We start from the raw sequence: 22,426 nt of genomic DNA, 5'->3' as shown, positions 1-22,426 counted from the left end.
CCCAAAGTAAGTTTTTTAAAGTCAGTTTTTTAAGAAGTCAATAAAATTTACAAACCTCTAGTCACATGATCAAGAAAATAAGACCAAATACACAAATTGTCAATATCAAGAATAGAAAGATGAAATGTAGATTGTAGAGATTTTTAAAAGGATAGGGGAATATAACAAAGATTTTCATGTTAATAAAGCACAAAGCTTAGGTTAAATGGACAATTTATTTGAAAGGTACACACTGCCAAATCTCAATCATGCAGAAATAGGTTACCTAAATAATCCAACATCTAATGAATAAATTGAATTTATAGTTAAAACCATCACACACACACACACACACACACACACACTCACACTCACACACAAACCTACAGACCTAGGTGGCCTCAATGTTGAACCATCCTCAACATTTAAGCAAGAAATAATGTCAATTCAAAAAATTCTTCCAGAAAATTAAAGGAGGACTACTTCCCAACTCATGTTAATCTTAGGTTAGATAGTAATTTCTTAGTTATTCCACCAAAGGTATGATCCATACAAGGAAAAAAGTTGGATTTCATCAAAATTAAAAGTTTGTTTTGGGGCTGGAGTTGTGGCTCAGTGGTGGAGCATCTGCCTAGCATGTGTGATGCCCTGGGTTCAATTCTCAGCACCGCATATAAATAAATGAATAAAATAAAGGTCAATCAACATCTTAAAAATATTTTATAAAAGCGTGTTTTTAAAAAAAATACATTGTCAAGAGAATGAAAAGAAAAGATAAGCCATATACTGGGAGGAGATATCTATATCTAGATCTAGATATCTGTATCTATCTATATCTATCTATCTATATTTGTGTGTGTGTGTGTGTGTGTGTATATATATATATATATATATATATATATATATATATATATATTTGTACCAGGAATTGAACCCAGGGCACTTTACCACTGAGCCACATCCCCAGCCCTTTTTAATATTTTATTTAGAGACAGACTTGCGCTGAATTGCTAAGGGCCTCTCTAAATTGCTGAGGCTGGTTTTGAACTTGCAATCCTCCTGCCTCAGCCTCCCCGAAAGTTATCAAGTTGTATTCCTTAAAATTGTGTAGTTTATATGCCAATTATGTCTCCAAAAACATAAAAAACTTAGATTATTAATTTGTAATATGCCTAATAATGCTTAGGGCAGAGAAATATGTGGTGAAACAGACAGGCTCCATTCACTGATGTTGATACTTCCCATGAAATGACACAATCATTCAAGGTAATCCGACTGGATATATGTATCAAAGTTTAAATGTACATAATTATCCAAACCAGAAATTCAATGACTGAAAATAAATTGTAACTAAGTGGATAAATGTGTTCAGGATGAGGACAATAGCATTTATTGATTCTAAAAGTAAATAAATACATATTCAGTAGTAAGGTCATAGTGTAACAAATTTGTACAGCTATACAGTACATTATCTAACATTATGAACTAAAATATCTCTGTGTGTGATGTTGTAAATCTAGAATATCTTCCAATATCTCATGTATTCAGAAATGGGGTTTTGGAGACTTGATTGGATCAGGATGGCTCCACCTCATCAGTGGTCCATTTATGGACCAATGGCAAGTAGGACCTAGTTGGAGGAAGCAGGTCAGTGGAGCAGGATACAGAAAAGTTTGTTTCTTCACAAACCCTTTCTCTTCTCTTCTCTCCTTTCCTCTCCCCTTCCATCCTCTCCCCTCCCTTCCTCTCCTTTCTCTCTCCTTCCCCTTCCTCCCTCCCCTCCCCCTCCTCCTTTTTCTTCTTTCTCCTCCTCCTCCTCCTCTTCTTCCCTCCCTCCCTCCCTCCCTCCCCCGTCCTTTCTCCTTCTCTGCTTCCTGGCTGTCATGCAGTGAACAGCTTTCCTCTGCCATATCCTTACACCAAGATGTTCTGCCTCCCTTCAGGCCCAGAGCCTTGGAGCTGGCTGGCCAAGGACTGATTCTCTGAAAACCATAAGCCAAAGTAAACTTTTCCTCTTCTATGGTAAGTTGTTCTTTTTAGGGAATTTGGTCACAGTGATGAAAAACTAACACAGTGTGCCTCAAAATCCTCAGATCACACTGATAAAGGAAATAAAACTTGGCTCTTAGGGAAAGTGGTTTACAATCACTAAAAATCCTGTGTGTGTGTGTGTGTGTGTGTGTTCATTTTGGTTTTCAGGTCCTCAAACATTCTACTATATTTGTATGGAACACTTTTCTTCACTCTTCTCCTACTTAACTCATACTAAACATTCAGTTCTCAGTCTAACATTCACTTATTTACTCATATATGCCTTCCTTGGGTACATGAAGTTAGGCTCATTTCCCAGGGTTTTCTACTTGGAAAACCCAAAAGTCAGTATGCCTCATCTAAGATTCTCCTAATCAAAGTCAGCACCTGTTATACTCCACTTTTAAATTTTTTCTCTATACTAATAATAGACTGTGACCTTACCCTTAAAACTCCAGTGCCTAGCATGTAATAGATGTTCAGTAAATATGATTCTTTTGAGAGAGAGAGAGAGAGAGAGAGAGAGAGAGAGAGAGAGAGAGAATTTTTTAAATATTTATTTATTTATTTTAGTTTTCAGTGGACACAACATCTTTATTTTTATGTGGTGCTGAGGATCGAACCCAGGGCCCTGCACAAGCCAGGCAAGCACGCTACCACTTGAGCCACATCTCCAGCCCCTAAATATGATTCTTATATGAATAAAATGTCTGGCACATAGCCATTGTTACTGCTAATACTATTTAACTCTGAAATAGATACTATGGGAAAAGAGGTTATATGAAGTCAATGAGAATATTAAAAAATGATAATATAAAAAAGTCAAGGTTCCAGGTGCAGTGGCACACACCTGTAATCCCATTGGATTGGGAGGCTGAGGCAGGAAGTTTGCGAGTTCAAAGCCAACATCAGCAAAAGGGAGGTGCTAAGCAACTCAGTGAGACCCTGTCTCTAAATAAAATACAAAAGAGGGCTGGGGATGTGGCTCAGTGGTCGAGTGCCCCTGAGTTCAACCCCTAGTACCCTCCCCCACAAAAAGCCAAGGAATTTGGATGTTGAAAATGAATCCTGAGTATAGTGCTAAATTTTTTATATAACTGGAAACACTTTAGGGAAACACCTACTCAACAGCTCAGAGTTATTAGTAATGAACATATACAGCAAACACAATGCTGTTCTTAGCACTTAACATGTATTAACATGTATGTTCAAATATGGAGTTTATCCTAAGCAATCTCCCTTCAAAGTCCATGCCTTTAAGCATCAGGCACTATTGCCTCTCTCTAGATCAATAGGACACACTGTGGAAATCCTTTTTTATGACTAAGGCTAGATGGATTATGTGGCATAATTTTAGAAATAAAGCAAGGAGAGCAAGAGGCTCAGGAAGATGGTGTAGTGAGCAAAGGGTCTGGTACTGGGATACAGATATTCTGCATAAAAATTCAGTGTTCCCCTTCAGGAAGCCATCACATCTTTGATGACTGAAGGTCTGCCACAACTTGCATAAGCCATTACCCTTTAATCTTCATAACACCACTATGATCTATCCATTTGTGAGGGGGAAATTTGGGCTTAGAATGAATAAGTAATATTCTGGACTTGACACCACTTGAAAAGTGTAGAAATCCTGAACATGGAAATCCTGGTCAGCTTTTCCTACATCTGTCCCTTTTCTCTTCTCTTTCCATTATGCTCCTATCTTACGGGAACACAAACACTCTCTTCCCTGTTAAACCTCGTTGAACCACCCAATATACACTGAATTGGATGGAGCAGCTTTGATGTATGATTACAGAAGCCAGAGTTCATGAAACTGATGATACGGGTTTAAATACTGACATCATAAGAGCTATGTTCCTGGACAAACTAGTTAAGCCCTCTCTACTTCCTGTGCTACTTCCTCAAAACAGATAACAGATCCCCAGTGTCTCAATATATAACTTTATGATTTTCTCCTGCTAATACCATGCCTAGTGATATTTTTACTATTAAATACACTGTGTTTATTGAATAATAACCTCTTTGGCCTTGTCTTACATAAATGTGACTATTAAGCTTTGGGAAACACTGCAAGTAGCCCACAATGACCTCTATTCCTAATGACATCTTTGGAGAAACTGATTTTAGAGCTGAGGCCCTAGGCTAGACATTACATAAGGATACCCATCCAGGATGGAAAAAAAGAGCTGTTTTGTCCTTGTTTTGTATTGGAGCAAAGGTTCACTCAGGTGAAGGCCATGACAGGGAAATGGCACCCTCTGCTTAATCAGCTGGTTTGTGGGCAGGAGTGAAGCAACAGATATGCACTACCTCAAATATGTATATGGCTAGATTTATCAAACAGGAAGTCTCAATAGACATTGCCTACAAATAAATTTTCAGTAAGAAAGTGAATTTTTGGAAGAGAATAAGTTTACCTTATTACATTCCCAGGCTATCAAATTAGAATAGGTAAACAATTTAAAAAATATTCCCAATTTTGCAGTATACTAGGAATAAAGAATTTCAAATACAACAAGGAATGAATTAATAAATGAATGAATGAATCAATCAATCTTGAACTCAGGTGAACCTGCTGTAATCCAGAACCTCTGGTGTGTGCTGTAAGACTTCTAGAGAAACTTATAAGTCAGGCAAACAAGGCTAGAGAGATCAGCCTTTTCTGTTTCTACAGAGAAAAATCAAAGGAATGGATATTAGGTGAACTTATCAAGGTTAAAGTACATGTAAGTGACTTAGAATGGGTCAAAACTCATGTTCCTAGGTTTGAATTCAATGCCTGTTTCTCCAACGGAAGCACCCACTTTCTACACAAGTGCAGATGTCTGGACCTCGCTGGGTACAATTTGGCTGCCAATTCTGCTTTCCCAGTGATACACATTGCCTATCATATAGAATTCATTCACCAGATGCAGCCATATTCTATATCACAAACTCCAATAAAGGCCAAGAAATATCAAAGACTATAGGCTAGACAGGGCCTTTCCCCAAGTGGGACTACAAACTGAGCCTCTGTTGAGCAAGCATTTAATCTCTTCCAGCCAAACAGGTAAAAACCATTCACTTGCCTTTTTTAAGAGTTAAGAACACATGTAAGAACTTTAACATCATGTATTCTTTCAACATGAATTTATTAAATGCCACACTCTCAACACTGCTTCAACACCTTGAGAGGCCTGCTCTGTCTGTGCCTGCTATGTGAAAAAGGCTTTTCATTCATACAATCCTATGAAGCCAGTACTTTACCTCCATTTTTCAGGTGAGAAAACAGCCTCGAGAAGTAAAGTGACTTGAGCAAGCAATGACATGAGAAAAAAAATACAAAATGCCAGCTCTAGGGCCTGCCTCAGGGCAGCAAAAACTGGCTCAATACCCTTTTAGACCAACCAAGATAAGCTTCAGGGAGAAAGATGCCTCTGAGCAGGCAGATGGAATTCAGATAGTTGGAGAAGAGAGAGAAGGTGATTTAGGCAGAGAAAACAAGTGAGCAAAGTTCAGAGTATGCTCTGAAAGAAGCAAAATAAATGAGGTACTCAGGGAGACTGGAGCCTGGAAACCTTGGAGCCAACCTGCACTCCCCTGCCCCCACCCCATTCCCCATTTCCATATAGTCTCCTAAGCCTTTCAGTGGTCACCCTCAAAATGCCTGTCTCCATCCCCATAGCAACAGCCTCAAGGCTCACTTTCATGCCTCTTGCATCTTATTTTAATTGCTTCCTATGTGGTCTGCCAGGAGATAGGCTGCCGCTCCTTGAGGCTGCACAAATGGAGGTCTGATCCTCTTACTGCCCTGCTTAGTAACCCCTGAGAACGTAGAACATTGTAAAGGCTCTGCACCTTTTTCACACTACTGGCTTTGCACTCCTATGTCCTCTCATCGCCCAGCACTTTAGCCATAACATTATTATCCAGGTCCTAGATGAGCCTAAGAATTAATTAGATACGTATAGTATAAATGCTTTCTGAAAACAGGGAGAGTGAGTGAATGCGCTGCATACGCCAAGAGAAAAAAAAAAAAAAAAAAAGAGGGCTGGGGTCAAATGATTCCTTCCAAGAATACAACTCCTTCCCCCCCAGACTTCCCCCCTCGCCAGCTGGCCTTTGGTGCGGTGTGAATGGGATAGAGACCCACTCTTTCCCCAAAACCAGCGAATCAATCTTGGAATGTCTGTAGTGGACTGAAGAATACAGAATGGTTTGGGTATTCTTTTCCTCCGTACATACCCCAAACCCCACCAATCCCTAGCCGTCATTTCTACCCTTGTCCCACCCCTGCCGTACCAAGCTCCTTTTCCTATCTGCTAGCGGAAGTCCCTGTGGAGGACTGGCCCACTTCCTCTTTGGTGTTCGGCGAGTGCGTGGCAGGGGGGGTGGAGTCAATTCTGCTGAGCTTTCTTGCGCGCTTGCAGCTGCGGCAAGTACCGGCAGCGACTGCTAGTGCAAGTCAGCTTGCGTGGGAACGAGCTTTGTGGCTGAAAACGTCTGGTTTGTTGTTACAAAGACTCTATTGACGTTTGTAGCTTCCGCCGCGGCTGCGTTTTAGGATAGAGATAATTGCTTTCTACAGAGGCTACGGGCATCCTTCCCTAAGACTGTGTAGGCTTTAAGCACCTTGCAAGAGACATGCCTCGGGGAAGGAAGAGTCGGCGCCGCCGTAATGCAAGGGCCGCAGAAGAGAACCGCAACAATCGCAAGATCCAGGCCTCAGAGGCCTCTGAGACCCCAATGGCTGCTTCTGTGGTCCCGAGCACCCCAGAAGACGACCTCAGCGGCCCGGAGGAAGACCCAAGCACTCCAGAGGAAGCCTCCACCACTCCCGAGGAAGCCTCTAGCAGTGCCCTAGCGCAAAAGCCTTCGGTAGCCCGGAGCAATTTTCAGGGCACTAAGAAAAGTCTCCTGATGTCCATATTAGCCCTCATCTTCATCATGGGCAACAGCGCAAAAGAGGCTCTGGTGTGGAAAGTGCTGGGGAAGTTAGGAATGCAGCCTGGGCGGCAGCATAGCATCTTTGGAGATCCGAAGAAGGTCGTTACAGAAGAGTTTGTGCGCAGAGGGTACCTGATTTATAAGCCAGTACCCCGCAGCAGTCCGGTGGAGTACGAGTTCTTCTGGGGCCCTCGAGCACACGTGGAGTCCAGCAAGCTGAAAGTCATGCATTTTGTGGCAAGGGTTCGTAACCGATGCTCCAAGGACTGGCCATGTAATTATGATTGGGATTCGGACGACGATGCAGAGGTTGAGGCTATACTTAATTCAGGTGCTAGAGGTTACTCTGCCCCCTAGGAAAATCTGAGGTAGACCCTAGGGAATGGAAAAGAGAGTTCAAGATACCCCAGGAGTAAGTGGCCTGGGTCCGGAGTTGAAATGACGTGAATGGGGGAGGGCACTGTATTTGGTATTTGTGATCAGTGCTAATTGTTTAACTGCGAAATAGAGTGTTTGCTTTGGATATTGTAAACTTGTATTCATTTTATAATACTGTTAATTAAGGATCACAATATGTTTAAATATATAATTGAACAGTTTTTTTTCTGTTTTTTTTTCCTGTCGATAAGATTTAGTATAACAGTCTTGCTAACGTTAATGAAATGAAGTCGTTCCATCATATTCTGTGATGTGGTACAGAATTTATATCATTGAAATGGGCTATTCTTTGAAAGTTTGAAATAACCAGTAAAATGGGAGGAGGTGAGGGAATTGTTCATATCTGACCATTCTGAAACGCTTTGTGTCTGTTGTCTTGTAAAGAAAACTGACATTTTCCCTAATTTTGCTTAGTTACTGCAGAATATAGAGAAAAATAAAACCATAATAACTAGCACACGTTGTTCATTTATTGACCACCTGTTATGTGAGGAACAAGTATAGGCCCTGGGAATACTCTGTAATATGCAGGCCCCATTACAACGAATGTTCTAGATTGTGTGGGAGAGAGAAATATGTAAACTAGCAGTTCCATCAGTGCTGTGCTAGAGAAAAAGCATGCGATACTAGGAAATGTGGAAAACATTATGTGACCAATTTGGGGGGGGGGGTGGAACAGAGAAGAGGATATCTCAACATGCTTAAAAAATTAAGAGATTCCAAAAGAAGATAGGAGAGGATTGAAAGAGACATCAGAATATACTATGAAATTATCTTGTATTGGCTATTCTTAATTCAGTGTCCGGGAGGGGCACTGTCAAAGAGAAAGGGACATGCTGTGCTGTGGAAATAGAAAATACACTTAAATTATTAGAGGAGGGGAAAGAGTGGAGGAGTGGTGGCAGGGGAGAAAAGGACAACCATATGCTACAAAAATAAAAATGAAGGGACTGTAAGAAAATTCTTTATAAGATGACAATCTGATTAGTGAAAGTAATACTAGAGATGGGAGAGCGTAACTATACAGGAACTGAAGCAGCAGGGACATTGGAAGAATGACAAGGTTTACACTGAACTGTTAAGAGTCTGTCAAGGGAAAACCAGAGAATAAGAAATGAGGCAAAGGAAGAGGGGAGACTGACCAGAGCCTCAAAGGGTAGCTATTATGGCTGAATTTAAACTAATGATAATAAAATGACTAACAAAAAGGATGAACCTGGAATAATGTGGAGAAAAGCTCTAAAACAGCAGAGTTACTCGGATTTTAGAGGAAAACCTGTAGCATCTCTTAAAGGTAAACTTAAATTTCTCTCAGGTACTACAGTTTGGTGTGGTGCCCACATTGTTTAGAATGTGTGTGTGTGTGTGTGTGTGTGTGTGTGTGTGTGTGAGTGCTCAAGCACATCTCTCCAAGGGGTAAGGTAGAATTAGCATTTCCAAGTGACACCATGTCAGGATAGCCCATGGTGTACTAAGTCTAGAGGGATGGGGTATCTTCACACCCCCAGGAGATTTTGCACTCTCACCTGGTGAGCTCAAGGAGCTCAAAGCTCTTATCCATTCCACCACAGGGGCTTCTGAATCCTCAGCCTCACCCTACACCAAATCTGGGCTTGTGGGAATCACTTTGACCATTCTCACTAGCAACAGGCAGAGAACACTCCAGGAAATTCTGACCACCTCCAGAGCTTACAACTTTTATCACCAAGAACTAGACAGTGTGTGAACTAAGTTCCCCAATAGAGAGCATGGGTGTCAGGTGCCTAACCTAGGCTTGTGGGTCTCAGCATAGCAGTGGTCTTAAAACAGAGTAGCCAGGCAACCTGCAGTCTTGCCCTGCTTCCAGCTGAGTGCCAACTCAAGTCACTGGGTGCAGGGTAAAGGCTCAGGGACCCAGAGTTATGAGCCTTTGGAACCATGAGACTTCAAACAAAGGCAGTAGCTTTGAACCCTCAGCAGCTCCAAATTCATCCAGCAAGCAAGAAACTAGTGCGAGCCTTCTGTGTTTTCAGCAGTGTGAGAGAAACTGGGCACAGAAAATGAAAAGGCATGTTTCCTGCTCTGAGAGAGCCAAGTTTGCCAATGCATCCCCAGAGATACACAAGCTGGGAATCTGAGGTACAGGTTCCTACTTAATGACAGAGAGGCTGCAAACCTCAGATCCTAGACAAGACCCCAAGTCTCTTCTCTGAAATTCCAGAGGGCTTTCCTGTAGGTCATCCTGCTTTCTGCTTCTGCCTGCCAGTGCACTTAAAAGGGGTCTGTCCTAAAATAAAGAAATAGAAAGCCCCCCCCCAAAAAAAAAAAAACTCAGAATGAAAGAATAGGAAGTTTTGGGCTGCAGTCTCCAGTCCTTTGAGGGTGGGGAAGACTCAATTAAACTTCTCCCCATTTTACAGAAGGGGATGCACAGAGGTCAAGTCAGCTAGGAAGTAGGAGAACCTGGAGAGCAGAGATGTGTTGAGCACCTCTTCTATGCCAGAGGCATGCCATGTATTATTCCTAGCAGGTCAGTATGATCACCTCCCATTGTACAGAAACCACGAGCTAGCTCAGAGAAAGACATGATGTCCTTCCCAAACCTGTCTGAATCTGTGCATTCTTAGGCCCTGGTGGGAATAAATGTCCAATTGCCAAGTAAAGGTCATTGGCAAGTGTGGGCCAAGAAGCTTAAAGCAGAGGACCAGCAGTACCACAGTTAAGTGGAGAAAGACTGGGAGGGTATACTCCAGCTACACAGTAATGGAGAGATGATGCCTGGCCCAGTGGCCACACCTGTAATCCCAGGCAGAGACAAGAGGATCACAAGTTCCAGACCAGCCTGAGCTAAAATTTAGCCAGGCCTTACCTCAAAATAAAAAGGGGGGGGGGCTGGGGACTTAGCTCAATAGTAAAGTGCCCCTGGGTTCAATCACCAAAAAAGTGAATGGATGAATAGGTGGATAAATAAATAACAAGTAAATAGATATCCCAAAGGCCTCAGGCAGGACGCTCCACAGGGGACTGGGAAACAAAGGATGAGTGATCTGCCCTAGCCCCAGGAGGGGGCCTTCAAAGCACCAGGCTCATTCCCCAGTTGCCAGTTGGTTCAGTCTTCCCAGCACACTGCATTAGCACTACAAAGAGTTAAACAGCTTTTGATTAGGTAAACAGCAGAGGAGGGCGGGATTTCCGGTTGGCTGAGAAATGAATGACAGGTCTGAGGGAGGGGCAGGCAAAGGGGCTTCTGGAAGGTGGTGAGCAAGAGAAGCCAAAGAGAATATACATCCTGATGTTGAACGAAATCCCTGGGTTTTGAACTGTGTGCACATGGGGCACCAAGCTGTGCGTCTTTTGCTCTGGGAATCTGAAAACTAAACTGGCCTCAACCCAGCAGAGTTTCCCTGAAGTGAGTGGGAGAGCTGCAGTTTTAGTGGCAGGGATGACTGTGAAGCTGGTGGAGTTGCTGGGTCCTAGAACACTCCAGTTGTTCAGGGAACTCAGAGAGAGAGAAAGCACAAACCTTTCCAAGGCTAGGGACAGTAGCAGCTGGCATTTGCTGAGAGCCTCAATGATGCCAGACACTTGCATGGCTGTCTACATGCAGCATCTCTAACTTATTCACCGCACAGCAAGATGCCTGTCACCAGGCACAGGAAACCAAGGCAGAAACTCTAGGCCAGATCTCTCAAGCAAGATGGTGGGGTCACATGGCTGGGTAGTGACAGACTAGCACCTGAACAGAGGGCCAGCCAAGTTGGAAGCCCACACTGCTGTGTTACAAGAACAGGCACCACCAGCAGGACACCTGTGGCTTCTTCACCCAGCCTTGGGAAAGTCTTATGCTTTCAGACTCCACCAAATCCCAGGGTCATAGTGAAAATGATCATGTCACGGAAGGGTCAGGAGGTGTGAGAAAACGAGGTGAATATGCACTTTGGGAATTAGCAGTCAAAGCCCCTTTATTCTGACTTATTGTTGGTGTATAGGCAGGCATCCTTGGAGAGGTAGGTGTACATGTGGAAAGAGTATTCCTTCCAAGACAGGTGTGTCTTCCCTATTAGAGAAACTTAACCACCCTGCACACCCCATCAGTCCTCAAATCCTAGGTCCTGGCTTTTCCCACAGTGGAGCAAGCAAGGGACAACATTTCTGGCCCTGTAACCTTGCACCCTGGCACTGTATAAGGATCCAGAAGATACAATGGGCGGGCAGGACTTCGGCATCCCCTAAGCAGAGCAAATTGGATAAAACCCAAGTGGCAAACAGTGGGCAACTGCCTTTGACCAAATGACAATTTCAGTGACATCCTCCTTGGGGCCAGTATTTGGCTTTGGCTTTGGCTTCAGCAACCGGGTGCAGAGCAGATGGTGAAAGAGAAATATGGATTCTCCTTGGGCAAACAGCGGCCTCTAGGAGGTGGGTAGTGGTCAGGAGCCCTCTAACCCTTCCTTTGGCATGAAGGTGCAATACCACTTTTCTGAGGGAAAGGCTTTTGAAGTAGTGATGGAGATGCAGAAGGGCAATTAGGGTGAAGATGGACTGAGTCCTGCACACAGGCTCACACTCCATGGCTCATGGGTCACAAGCCACAATGGTTCAAAACATCAAAGAGCTTATGGAATTTCTTTGAAAATCCGTGTGAGGGCACGTGGATAAAAGAGGGTCTCTGCTCAATCAAGATTACACAGAATAATCACTGTGGAGCCAACTGAAGCTGAGAGAACAGGCTTCTGTGGAAAAGTGGACAGTACGCTTGCAATGCTCGCCACCAACAGGAAAAGTGTTCACACAGGGGAAGGAGGGGATGGCTGAGCCCATGGACAGCTAGTGAAAAGCAGGCCCAGTCAGTCCTTGACTGGTCAGATCCTGCCCTCACTCACACAACAACTGACAGCCTGGCCAAGGTGTCTCGCCATTTGCAAACGGGGAAAGTGGCAGAGATCCCTCCTGTGGCAGAGTGCTCTCCTGTGACTCTGGCCAAGGGTGCCCTGGAACCCTTCTCGGATAGTCACCTCTCAAGACTGACATGACTTGTGTCAGTTCCTGTGCTGTGATTACTTGTGGTGAAATATGAGAGAAAGGGCAAAAAAGAGGAGGAATACGATCTCCCACACCTTTGAGGTCTGGTATTGTGGTGCCTCCTGCTTCACTCTTTTTGCTTTGGCTATTCTGGGACTCTTATTTTTCCAAATGAATTTCCTCACATCTTTTTCTATTTCTATGAAGAAAGTCATGGTGATTTTCAGATGAATTGCATTAAATCAGTATACCACTTTTGATAGTACGGCCATTTTAACAATATTAATTCTGCCTATCCAGAACATGTCAGCCCCATTTTAAATATTAGAAAAGTGAAGATGGAGGATGTTTTCAAAACCAGAGGATGGAGAAAAGATGGAAGCAGAAACCCTGGTCCAGGCAGTTAGAGGAGCACATATGCACACATAGAGTTTCTCTCTCTCTCTCTCTCTCTCTCTCTCTCTCTCTCTCTCTCTCTCTTTCTCTCTCTCTCTCTCTCTCCCCCTTAAACACAGACACAGGCACACACACACACACACACACACACACACACACACATGCTTGTGCTCTCACACTCCCAGGTTCACGTGTTGCTGAGAGAGACCTGCCTAGGTGGGGAGGGAATGGTTATCACAGCTGCCCCTGCTGTGTCCACCTGGGACAAGTCAGATGTTCAGGCTGCTCAAAGACTTACATCTACATACACGATATGAAGAGAATCACTACTCTCTTTAACTCATACAGGACATGATCATTATTTGCTTCAGTAGGCCATAATGAGGGAAAAGGAATACTCCAAACTGAGCAAAATAGGACCCCACGAACTTCAGGATAAAACTGCTCTTAGTCGCAAGGCTGAGGACCAAAGTCAGCCCACAAATTGACCCTGGTTAGTGAATATCTCAGCCCCACAGACCTCAGGGCTTGGTACAGATCAACATAATCTGTGTTGAACAATCGGGCTGAGGTAAGAGGGAGGTGGCACTGCAGTCCAGCACCTCAGGGTCTCCTTTCCCTCTGAAATTGTTTCCTTTCTGCTCTGTGGCAGCACACACCTTCTTCCCCACATTCCCCTACACGTTGGCCAAAGCCTATGTTCCTGTTGTCCACCAACTGTGTCTGGCCTTTCATCTGGGCCACAGTCCCTGGGGCAGGTCCCAGAAGCCAGGGTGCCATGAGTCATTCTAGCCACCTCACCACCGCTCCTGAACATGTGGCTCTGGGCTCCCTAATCTAGGACCTTGTCTCATGACTCGTATTTGCATAAACTCATCTCACCCTCCCAGCCTCCTGCCTCCCATTCTGATTGAACAAACCTTAGTTCTCATCCTCATCCCATTGGCTGAATGGTGCTCACAGGCATGTCTTTGACCCCAAAAAGTGACAGGGCAGAGAAGAGACATTGAATCCCTTCTCCCTGAAGTTCACAACCCCACTTTGCCTCCCAAGTCATACAGTAATACACTGACCTCTCTAAAGGTGCACACATATATCCCCAAACTCAGCAACACTCACCTCCCACATACCCAGGCACTTGTAGATAGGACACCACCCCAACCTCAATTTCTCCTGTGTGTTTGTAGATTTGCATTTCCAACCAGACACATACCAAAGTGCAAGCACACACACACACACACACACACACACACACACACTCACCAATTGGTTACAGTACATGCACCCCACAAACAGGAGTGACACATATAATCACCAAAATCACATACATAAATGTACAGGCGTCCGTTAGTCACACACAGCAAACCCAAGCCCACTAATAAATTCCTATGCATGCACAAGGATAGAGGAATATCCAGGCATTTAAAAATCCCAGAAACAGGTAGCAGGGATGTGGCTCAGTTGTAGAGCGCTTGCCTAGCATGTAGTTTGATCCTCAGCACGACTTAAATAAAATAAAGTTATTATGTCCATCTACAATAGAAAATATTTATTAAAAAATCCCAGAAACAGGCATAAATGCATATATGAGCACATACTAGGAGGCTAACACACCCTGAAGACACTGGTACACTCACTGATACAAACACACTTACATGTAAGTGTACATAATGTATAAATGGGTACACACACATACACACACACACACTTGAGAAGAAGCTAATTATGAATAACAAACCAATCTCTACTTTAAGAGGGAAAGAAGGTTAAAGATGCATATCTGAGCCTCTGTTTTTTTCTGTCTTTCCCAGGCCTAGAAGGCACAGATGTGACACTAATGATCTGGTAGGCATGCTGTCGCTCCTATCTTTCTCAGTCTCTCTCTTTCTCTCTCTCTCTGTTGAATAGAAACACACACACACACACACACACACACACACACAACTGCCCACATTCTCAGTGAGGGAAGAAAGGAATACTCCAATCTGAGCAAAATAGGACTCTATGCTCTGAGCAGCAGTTATGAGGAGTCAGTGGTGTTACAAGCTTCCCTTGAGATCTGGGACCCAGAAGAACCCAGGTCCTGGCGCCCAGCCTAGACAGCTCCAAAGGCCAGTCATGGCCCCTGCTTCTCTGCTTCTCAGTGCCTTCTCTTCAATGCTCCCTGCTTCCTCTCCCAGCTGTAAGGCCTCTCTTCCCTCCTGGAAAGGGCCTCTTGGAATGTAGCTGCAGAAAGAGAGCAGGCATTTCTGTTGTTCCCTTGGAACAATGGTCTCAGGAATCCCACCTCAGAAAGAAGCAAAGTGCATGTGTGCAAGGAGGATAAAGGAATAGAAACTGCAAGACAATGAAGAAGATGTTAGCATGTAAGCTGGCTTCCACATATCTGGGGAGGAGAGGAATGAGAGCGGGGGTGAGGCCGGGGTGGGGTGTCAGGGGGTTGGGATCCAACCTCTGATGTGAAGCTGCAATCACAATGAAGATTTCCTAAGAGCCAGGCGTGGTGGGGCATGCCTCAAATCCCAGTAAATCTGGATGCTAAGGCAGGAGGACTGAGGCAACCTCAGGAGCTTAGTGAGACTCTGAGCAACATAGCAAGACCCTGTCTCAAAAATATTGCAAAGTGTAAAATGTAATTGGGGTGTAGCTTGGTGGTAAAGTACCCGCAGGTAAAATTGATTACCAGTACCAAAAAGTAAAAACAAATAAACACATAAATTAGGAAATATTTCTTATGATGTCCCAGGAAGGCTAACAGGTCACTTTACTCCTTGGATCTCTGTAAAATCAGACCGATCATCTAGAAGCTCAGTCATCTTCATGCTGGACTCTGATATGAGGCTTGGATCCTGTAATTAAACAACAACAACAACACTGGAACCTTCTAAAGAAATCATATCGGTCTCTGTTCATCCAAGGGCTCCAGGCACATCTCTAGTCAGTCAGTTCATGGTGTCAGCAGAGGAGGAATGGACTCCTCCTCACACCATGTGACCAATGCCTCACAAAGCCCTCTGCACTCTCTCTATAGACTCCCACAAGGAGGGGTACAAGAGCCCCAGAGGTTGGAGTGGGACACTCAGGTCAACTCTGTGGGTCAAGGACCTGGAAAACCATGTTGTCCTATCCTCCCCTCCCCAGCCAAAGACCCAAATAGGACACCTGTGCCTCTCCAGTTCACACAAGGAGGGGGTGGACTCCTGAGGAGCTAATGTGAGAGCAAGAGCAGAAATTGATTTTGAACAATGCCTCCAAAGGATTAGTGTTAAGAAAGCTGTCAGAACATGGTGCAGGAAGAGGGTGGAAGGACTTGTCCCTAGAGCCCCAGCAACCCAATTCAAGGTCTACAATAGGGTTTCCCTCAAAGTGGCCCCACAGTCTACCCACATGTATACATTCCAAATGGATGTTGGAAACGGTTCTATCAGTGCAGTTGACACCAAAGTGGAGATGGGAAAGCCCTAGGGAAATGAGAGTGCTGCACTGGGTTTACCATGCCCAGAACCCACGGACTACAAGTAGTCCTCTCCTTCCATTCCAGTCTACCAGGTACTGTGCTTGTGGATTTTGGATGGCATTGGTGGTGGGCAACTCAGGGGATGCCACATTCACCTCCTGGGAGAGAGAAGCAAGTTTGGACTGGCTGCTGTGAGTTCCTTCTCCAAGCCCAATCACATTCTAGCCAACTACAGAGGGTGCTCACCAATTACTGTGGGTATCAATAGAAAACGACTCTCTTTCCCAGTCCCATGTACCACAAATATGCACTTTGCTGCCAAGGAGAATTCAGCACAAGAGTAAGCCCTTTTGGGCACACACATATGTTGTTGGTTTGACTGGAAATTAATACCACCACTCTGGAAAACAGTGCACACATTTCACACACACACACACACACACACACACACACACACAAACCAGGAATGGGACCAACTTATGACCCAGCTATCCCCTTCCTCTGCATATATTGAAAATTTTAAAAGCAGCATACTCTTGTGATACATACACATCAATATTTATAGCAGCTCGATTCATAATAGCCAAATTATGGAACCAGCCTAGATACCTATCAACAGATGAATGGATTAAGAAAATAGGGATATATATATATATATATATATATATATATATATATATATATATATATATACACACACACACAGAGAAATTTACTCATCCCAAACGAAGAACAAAATAACTGCATTTGCCAGCAAATGGACGGAAATGGAGAAAATCTTATGAAGTGAAATAAGACCTACTCAGAAAATGAATGTTAGAATGTTTTCTCTCATATGTGGAAGTTTGAGGAAAATAAGGGAAAGAAGGTGGTGGGAGGAGATTGGATATCATTAAGATGTAGAGAAGTTCAGTTGAGAAACAGAAAAACAAGAAGGTGGGAGGATGAAGGGAAGGGGAAAGGAATATGGAACGAATTTAACCAAATCATTTTATATACATGTATGAATGTACCTCAGAGAAACTCAGCTTCATGTATATGTAGAAACGATCAATCAAATGCAAAAAAGTATAGGACTGCAAAGAAGATCCGGAGAGTTTGAGAGGAAAAAAAATGGGATGGAGGAGGGGAGCAACAGGGCAGGGAGAATGGAATTGAAATCAAATTCCTTGTATGTCTAATTTTGTTAAAATGAACACAAATGCTATGCATAATGATCATTCTGTAATACGAAAAACTAAATACAGACTTTTAAAATTAAAAAATGAGAAAGAACTTTTGGTCAGATATTGTTGTACTTGGGAAGAGAGGACTCGGACAATCCATCAACCACTAGGCCACCATTGAAGGTACCAAGTTCCTGGTTGTGGAAACATCACAGATCACACCCAGGCAATTGCTTTAATTCTTCAATAAACACTCTTTCCTTCTGTGACTGCGAGCATGCCCACAGTCACACACACACACACACACACACACACACACACACACAGTCATTTTCATGGGCCCCGTGGGTTGAGTTTCCTGTACGACTTTCACCCCAGGGGCAAAGTATGGGATCTGAAGTCAAAGGTGTGACTTCCCCAGGTCGGCTTGAATGTGTGACAATGGAAAAAGCCTTTCAGGCCTTTGACTCTCAGCATCCTCAACTGAAGAACAGATATGGCAATATAACATTTACTCAACAGCATGGCTGGGAAGTTAAATGAGATACAGTGTGTGAAACTGCCTTGTACAGTGCACAGGGTGTTAAGCACATATGCCGATTCTTATTCCCAAACACAATAATAGATAGGGGAGCACTATAGAGCTGGCCCCATTGCTGCTGATATGGAAACAAAGGCTGTTATGTCCTGCCTGGTTTCTCTGGAAAGACAGCAGAGTGGGCTGCCAGGCGGGTCAGTCCAAGTACTATCACCCTCATTTTACTAGAATGTAAACACCAAGGGATCAAAATTCCACTGTTTTTTCCACTTTGTTCACTGATGGGTCCCAAACGCATAGAGCAGTACCCTGTGCACACTACACAGACAATAATTACGAAGGGCCCATGAACAGAATTTTTAGCATGTAGCGATGAGGATGTCAATGGTGGTGATTGTGGACAATTTCAGGTGAGTGAGGTACTCACACAAAGAAACTAGCAGATGGCAGAACCTTATTCTTCCCATTTTGACTGAGGGATACAGACGTATTCTTCAAAACCAAGACCACTGAAGCTCCGGAGGTGTGCTTCAAGGTAGCTAAGGCTGTCTTCTGCAATTACACAGTCTGAAAAGTTTGTGCTAGGATGCACTGAAGGTGCTACAGGGTTCTCCCTCTGAACCTGGGGGCAGATTCCTGAATAGAGAAAGACAGGGATGAAAACCAGATCTAGGGCTTATGTTTATTGAGCACCCACTCTGCTCTGGACATTTATTTCTATTAATCAACTTCAGCCTCAGCACAACTGCAAGCAGTAGATTACATAATCCCACATTGCTCCCAGGCAAGGAAACTGGGATTCAGACACCTTAGGTAACTCATCCATGGCTATGTGAGGTCCATATTAAATAGCAGAACTGAGTTTTGAAATTGGGTCTCTCTCTCAGTCCAAAATATCTACTTAGCCATTAAATGTTAAATGACCCTGCCTTCCACTATCTGTGAGCTGGTCCAAAATTCTGATATGGAACATGTCAGTATTTAGGTGCAGTTCCAAACCACAAGAGGGGTATAGAAGCCATAAATTTGAAGAGATGCACAGCGACACAGACACAGAGCATCTGCTATTGAAAGTGCAAAGTTTAATACAGCACATGCTGTCCTGCACATATAAAGAAACTTATTTGTTTTTCAAAATAAACTTACTGTTAGAGTATCTACTCCTATGGGTACTAGGCATGAGGAGGTGGTGACCAGTTACAATTTTATCATTAAAATTCTTCCAGTTTGGATGCCAAATTTTAAGCAACTGTTGTGGCCCTTCCAAGTTCTACTTACTTCCCATTGTCCCTCCACAAAATGATGTCTGGGGATGGGAGGGAGGTATGCAACTTAAGTGATACCATGGAGGAACTGCAGGGGGCCGGGGGTCTGAGTAATCCTCTCAGATTCTCCTGATGGGGCTCTGCAACTTGAATACTGCTTTCTTACTGAACTGTGCTCTTTCTAAAATTATGGATTCCCACTGAGATTCTCTTGTAACTCAAAGTTGACTGCAGTATGCATGCCCCATGTGACAGTTGCCATAGGAATATAATCATTTTTCACCAGACATTATACTGGGTTGAATAGTTCCTTCCACATCTCTCATCTACCTAGAAGCTCAGGAGGTGTTTTCAGTTTGGAAAGTAGGTCTTTGCAGATGTAATCCATTTTGATGAGGCTATACTGTATAGGGAAGCCCCTGTGGAAGTTACAAGAGAAAGAATACACAGACTCAGAGACAAACAGAGAGGAGAACACCATGTTAAGGTACAAGCAGTGATTAGAGTGAGGCCTGCACAAGCCAAGGAACACCAAGGATTTCTGTGACCACCAGAACGTACAAAAGCCAGAAAGATTTCTCTCCTGGAGCCTTCAGAGACAGCATGGTCCTGCCAGCACCTGCTCTCAATTTCAGCCCCTGGAGCACAGGCGTACACACACACACACACACACACACATACACACACACACACACAGGTGGGGGTGGGGGAGAGAACACATATCTGTTCTTTTCAGCTATTACACTTGTGGAAGTTTGTTACTAACAAATGCACCAGTAAGCAAAGTTGTGGATCACATGACTCCAGTATATGTAGATTTATTTACAAAGTCTTACCCTGGTGAAACTTTATTAATATGTATTTCTCAGTAAAGAGCACATGCCAAAATTGGATTTGAAAGGATGTGATTAAAATAAATATGCATAGAATTTCTAGTATTTCCCTCTCTTACTTTAATGGCTCTTTGTGCCCTCCCTGTATGCGTGCACCACCCTTTTATAGAGAGTATGTTCCAAGATCCCTTCTCCTCAAATTAGGGTGACTGGGTTGTGCTTGGCATCAATCATGCAGCTGCCTTCTGAACACTTCCATGAGGAGAGTGAGGTATTCTTAATCTCTCCTGAAGCAAAATGAGAGCTGAGGAAGACTCAGGAATGCAGACATGGAGCCCATGCTCCAAATCCACTCTGTGAGGCATGTCTTCATGCAGACTGCAATAAATCCTTCATCTTTCAACAGTCAAGATAGGTCCAGTGTTGGTGGCAATGCTCTGTCTATAATCCACTTTCCCATCCATCTTATGTCTCCACTCACAGGATTTTTCAGGAAATGGTGTAAGATCACTCATGCCCATATAATCCAAACCTTCCTCTCCTGCCGTTTTCCCTGTCTTTTTCTAAGACTTCTTATGGGGAAGAAATCATTTCATGTTACTCCCTATATCTAACTCTCAGACATAATTCCAATACTAAAGGTCACTCTTCTTCTCAAGGAGACATATAATCTTCACACCAACCTGGGGACTTTGGGGCTTCTGGAAGGCTAAAGTTTCATTACAAAAGAATGACAGATGCTACCCTCCAGTACTTTGAAACAGAATCCCACCCTACAACTTTGCTTTTGATTTTGGAAATCACCGAATCTTGAATAAGCGCACACAGCGAGATCATCACTGGCCTCTGGGACCTGAACACATCCCACTTAGATGAGAAAGTCCAATGCAGGGTTGCTCCCAGCTTGAATGTAAAGCAAGAGTGGAGGCAGTAAGCTCCAGACTGGACAGTGATATCTGTAGCCTGGTGGCAACTTTTACTGCTATTCCCTGGAAAACCTAGAAAGACCTGAATGGTGTGGGTCAAAGGGGCTCCCATTTCTGCAGAAATTGGAGGTGAGGGTTCAGTGACTCTTTTGCTCCCAAGGGTGCACAAAGAGACAATCTATTTGTGAATCTTTACCCTTGGGTAGAGGAGAGCAACTTCTCCAAGGGAGCCTGCCAAGATTTACCACAGACCTGGTACACTTAGTGGTCAGGAGGGAGAGTAACTAACTGAGTTATTAACACTGATGTGGACGTATTTGAGTGAAAAATTGTTGGGGAGAGATGGCCCCTGGTTCCTACGAATGCAATGCAGAATATGTAACCATCCTACAGTGACAATTGAAGCCATGGAGGCTGTGGTCTCAGTGAGAGTCTTTGTTTCTACTTACTCATCTATTAAAAATTATTTCCACATGAGACATGTTAAAGTAAAACTTATCAGCAATGCTGGGGATCAAACCCAGGGCCTCACACTTGATGAGCAAACACTCTACCACTGAGCTACATCCCCAGCCGTAAAGTAAATTTTTTAAGTTGGAAAAAGAAGGAAAGGATCATCCAAAAGCTCCTAGGCGCAAACCTCTGGACCAAGGACCAGGGAAACTGGGACGCCCATTAACCCTCCACCTGGACTTATAAGCCGAGATCCCTTTGTTTCTTCAGTCCTAGCAAAGGTGAGCAGGTCATATTTTCTTGAACACAGCCATACAATCGCTTGAAGCTCTAAGAGACTTAACAACCACATGAAATGCGCAGTTTTTCTGGTCCTGTAGCACTCTTTCATGAGACAACTGGGGAGATGGAAACGGTAGTGACTGTAGGTGATGTTGAGTCACTCTTGGTCATTTTTGTGGTCATGATATGGTACTGTGATAATGTTAAAAAAACGGTCCTTATCTGTTACAGTGTATTCCTGGAGGTAATGACTTGATGGGTATACTTGGCTTCTCAGTACTCCTGAGGGAAAAAAGAAAAAAGGAAGAAAGCATGATGGGGCATAGATGAAACAACAATTGAAAGTTAATGATTGTTGAGGTTGATGACTCTTGAATTTAATGGGTACTTAGGGTGCATTGTACTATACCTTCTGCTTTTATGTGTTTGAAATTTTCCAGAATCAAATGTTAAAAATAAGGAAAGGAACACTTGGATTAGTGAGGCACGTGGGGGCAAGAAATGAGAAAGGGAAGACGTGAGAAATGGTCATGTCCGTGGGAACAATAGAAGAGAAATACGAAAAATACCTGTGAATTATCAGTCCACAGGTACTTTTAGGTGTCCTTCCAATTGTAGATGCTCACAGATAAAAGCAAATGGTGCCCCACAGTGAGAAACAACAAATAACGAGAGAGGGGAATGTCTTCCTCGCTTGTTAATCAACCATATTTTGCTCTAAATAGGTATCCC

The 22,426-nt window shown here is 43.6% G+C and overlaps 1 protein-coding gene across 1 annotated transcript; it reads left to right on the top strand.

Moving 5' to 3' along the window:
* Positions 1-6,408: 6,408 nt before the first annotated feature.
* Positions 6,409-7,834, top strand: Mageh1 (MAGE family member H1). Its single transcript, XM_027924838.1, has one exon. It carries the CDS (start codon positions 6,637-6,639, stop codon positions 7,294-7,296), a length of 660 nt encoding a protein of 219 aa, XP_027780639.1. The 5' UTR covers positions 6,409-6,636; the 3' UTR covers positions 7,297-7,834.
* Positions 7,835-22,426: the final 14,592 nt, after the last annotated feature.

This window comes from Marmota flaviventris, chromosome X, assembly GCF_047511675.1.
Source record: "Marmota flaviventris isolate mMarFla1 chromosome X, mMarFla1.hap1, whole genome shotgun sequence".
Classification (NCBI taxonomy): Eukaryota; Metazoa; Chordata; class Mammalia; order Rodentia; family Sciuridae; genus Marmota; species Marmota flaviventris.
The sequence above is the reverse complement of the archived record's forward strand: the minus strand, read 5'-3'. Positions and strand labels throughout refer to the sequence as shown.

Coding starts and splice junctions, on each gene's coding strand:
- Mageh1 (XM_027924838.1), top strand. CDS start 6,637: ATGCCTCGGGGAAGGAAGAGTCGGCGCCGCCGTAATGCAAGGGCCGCA.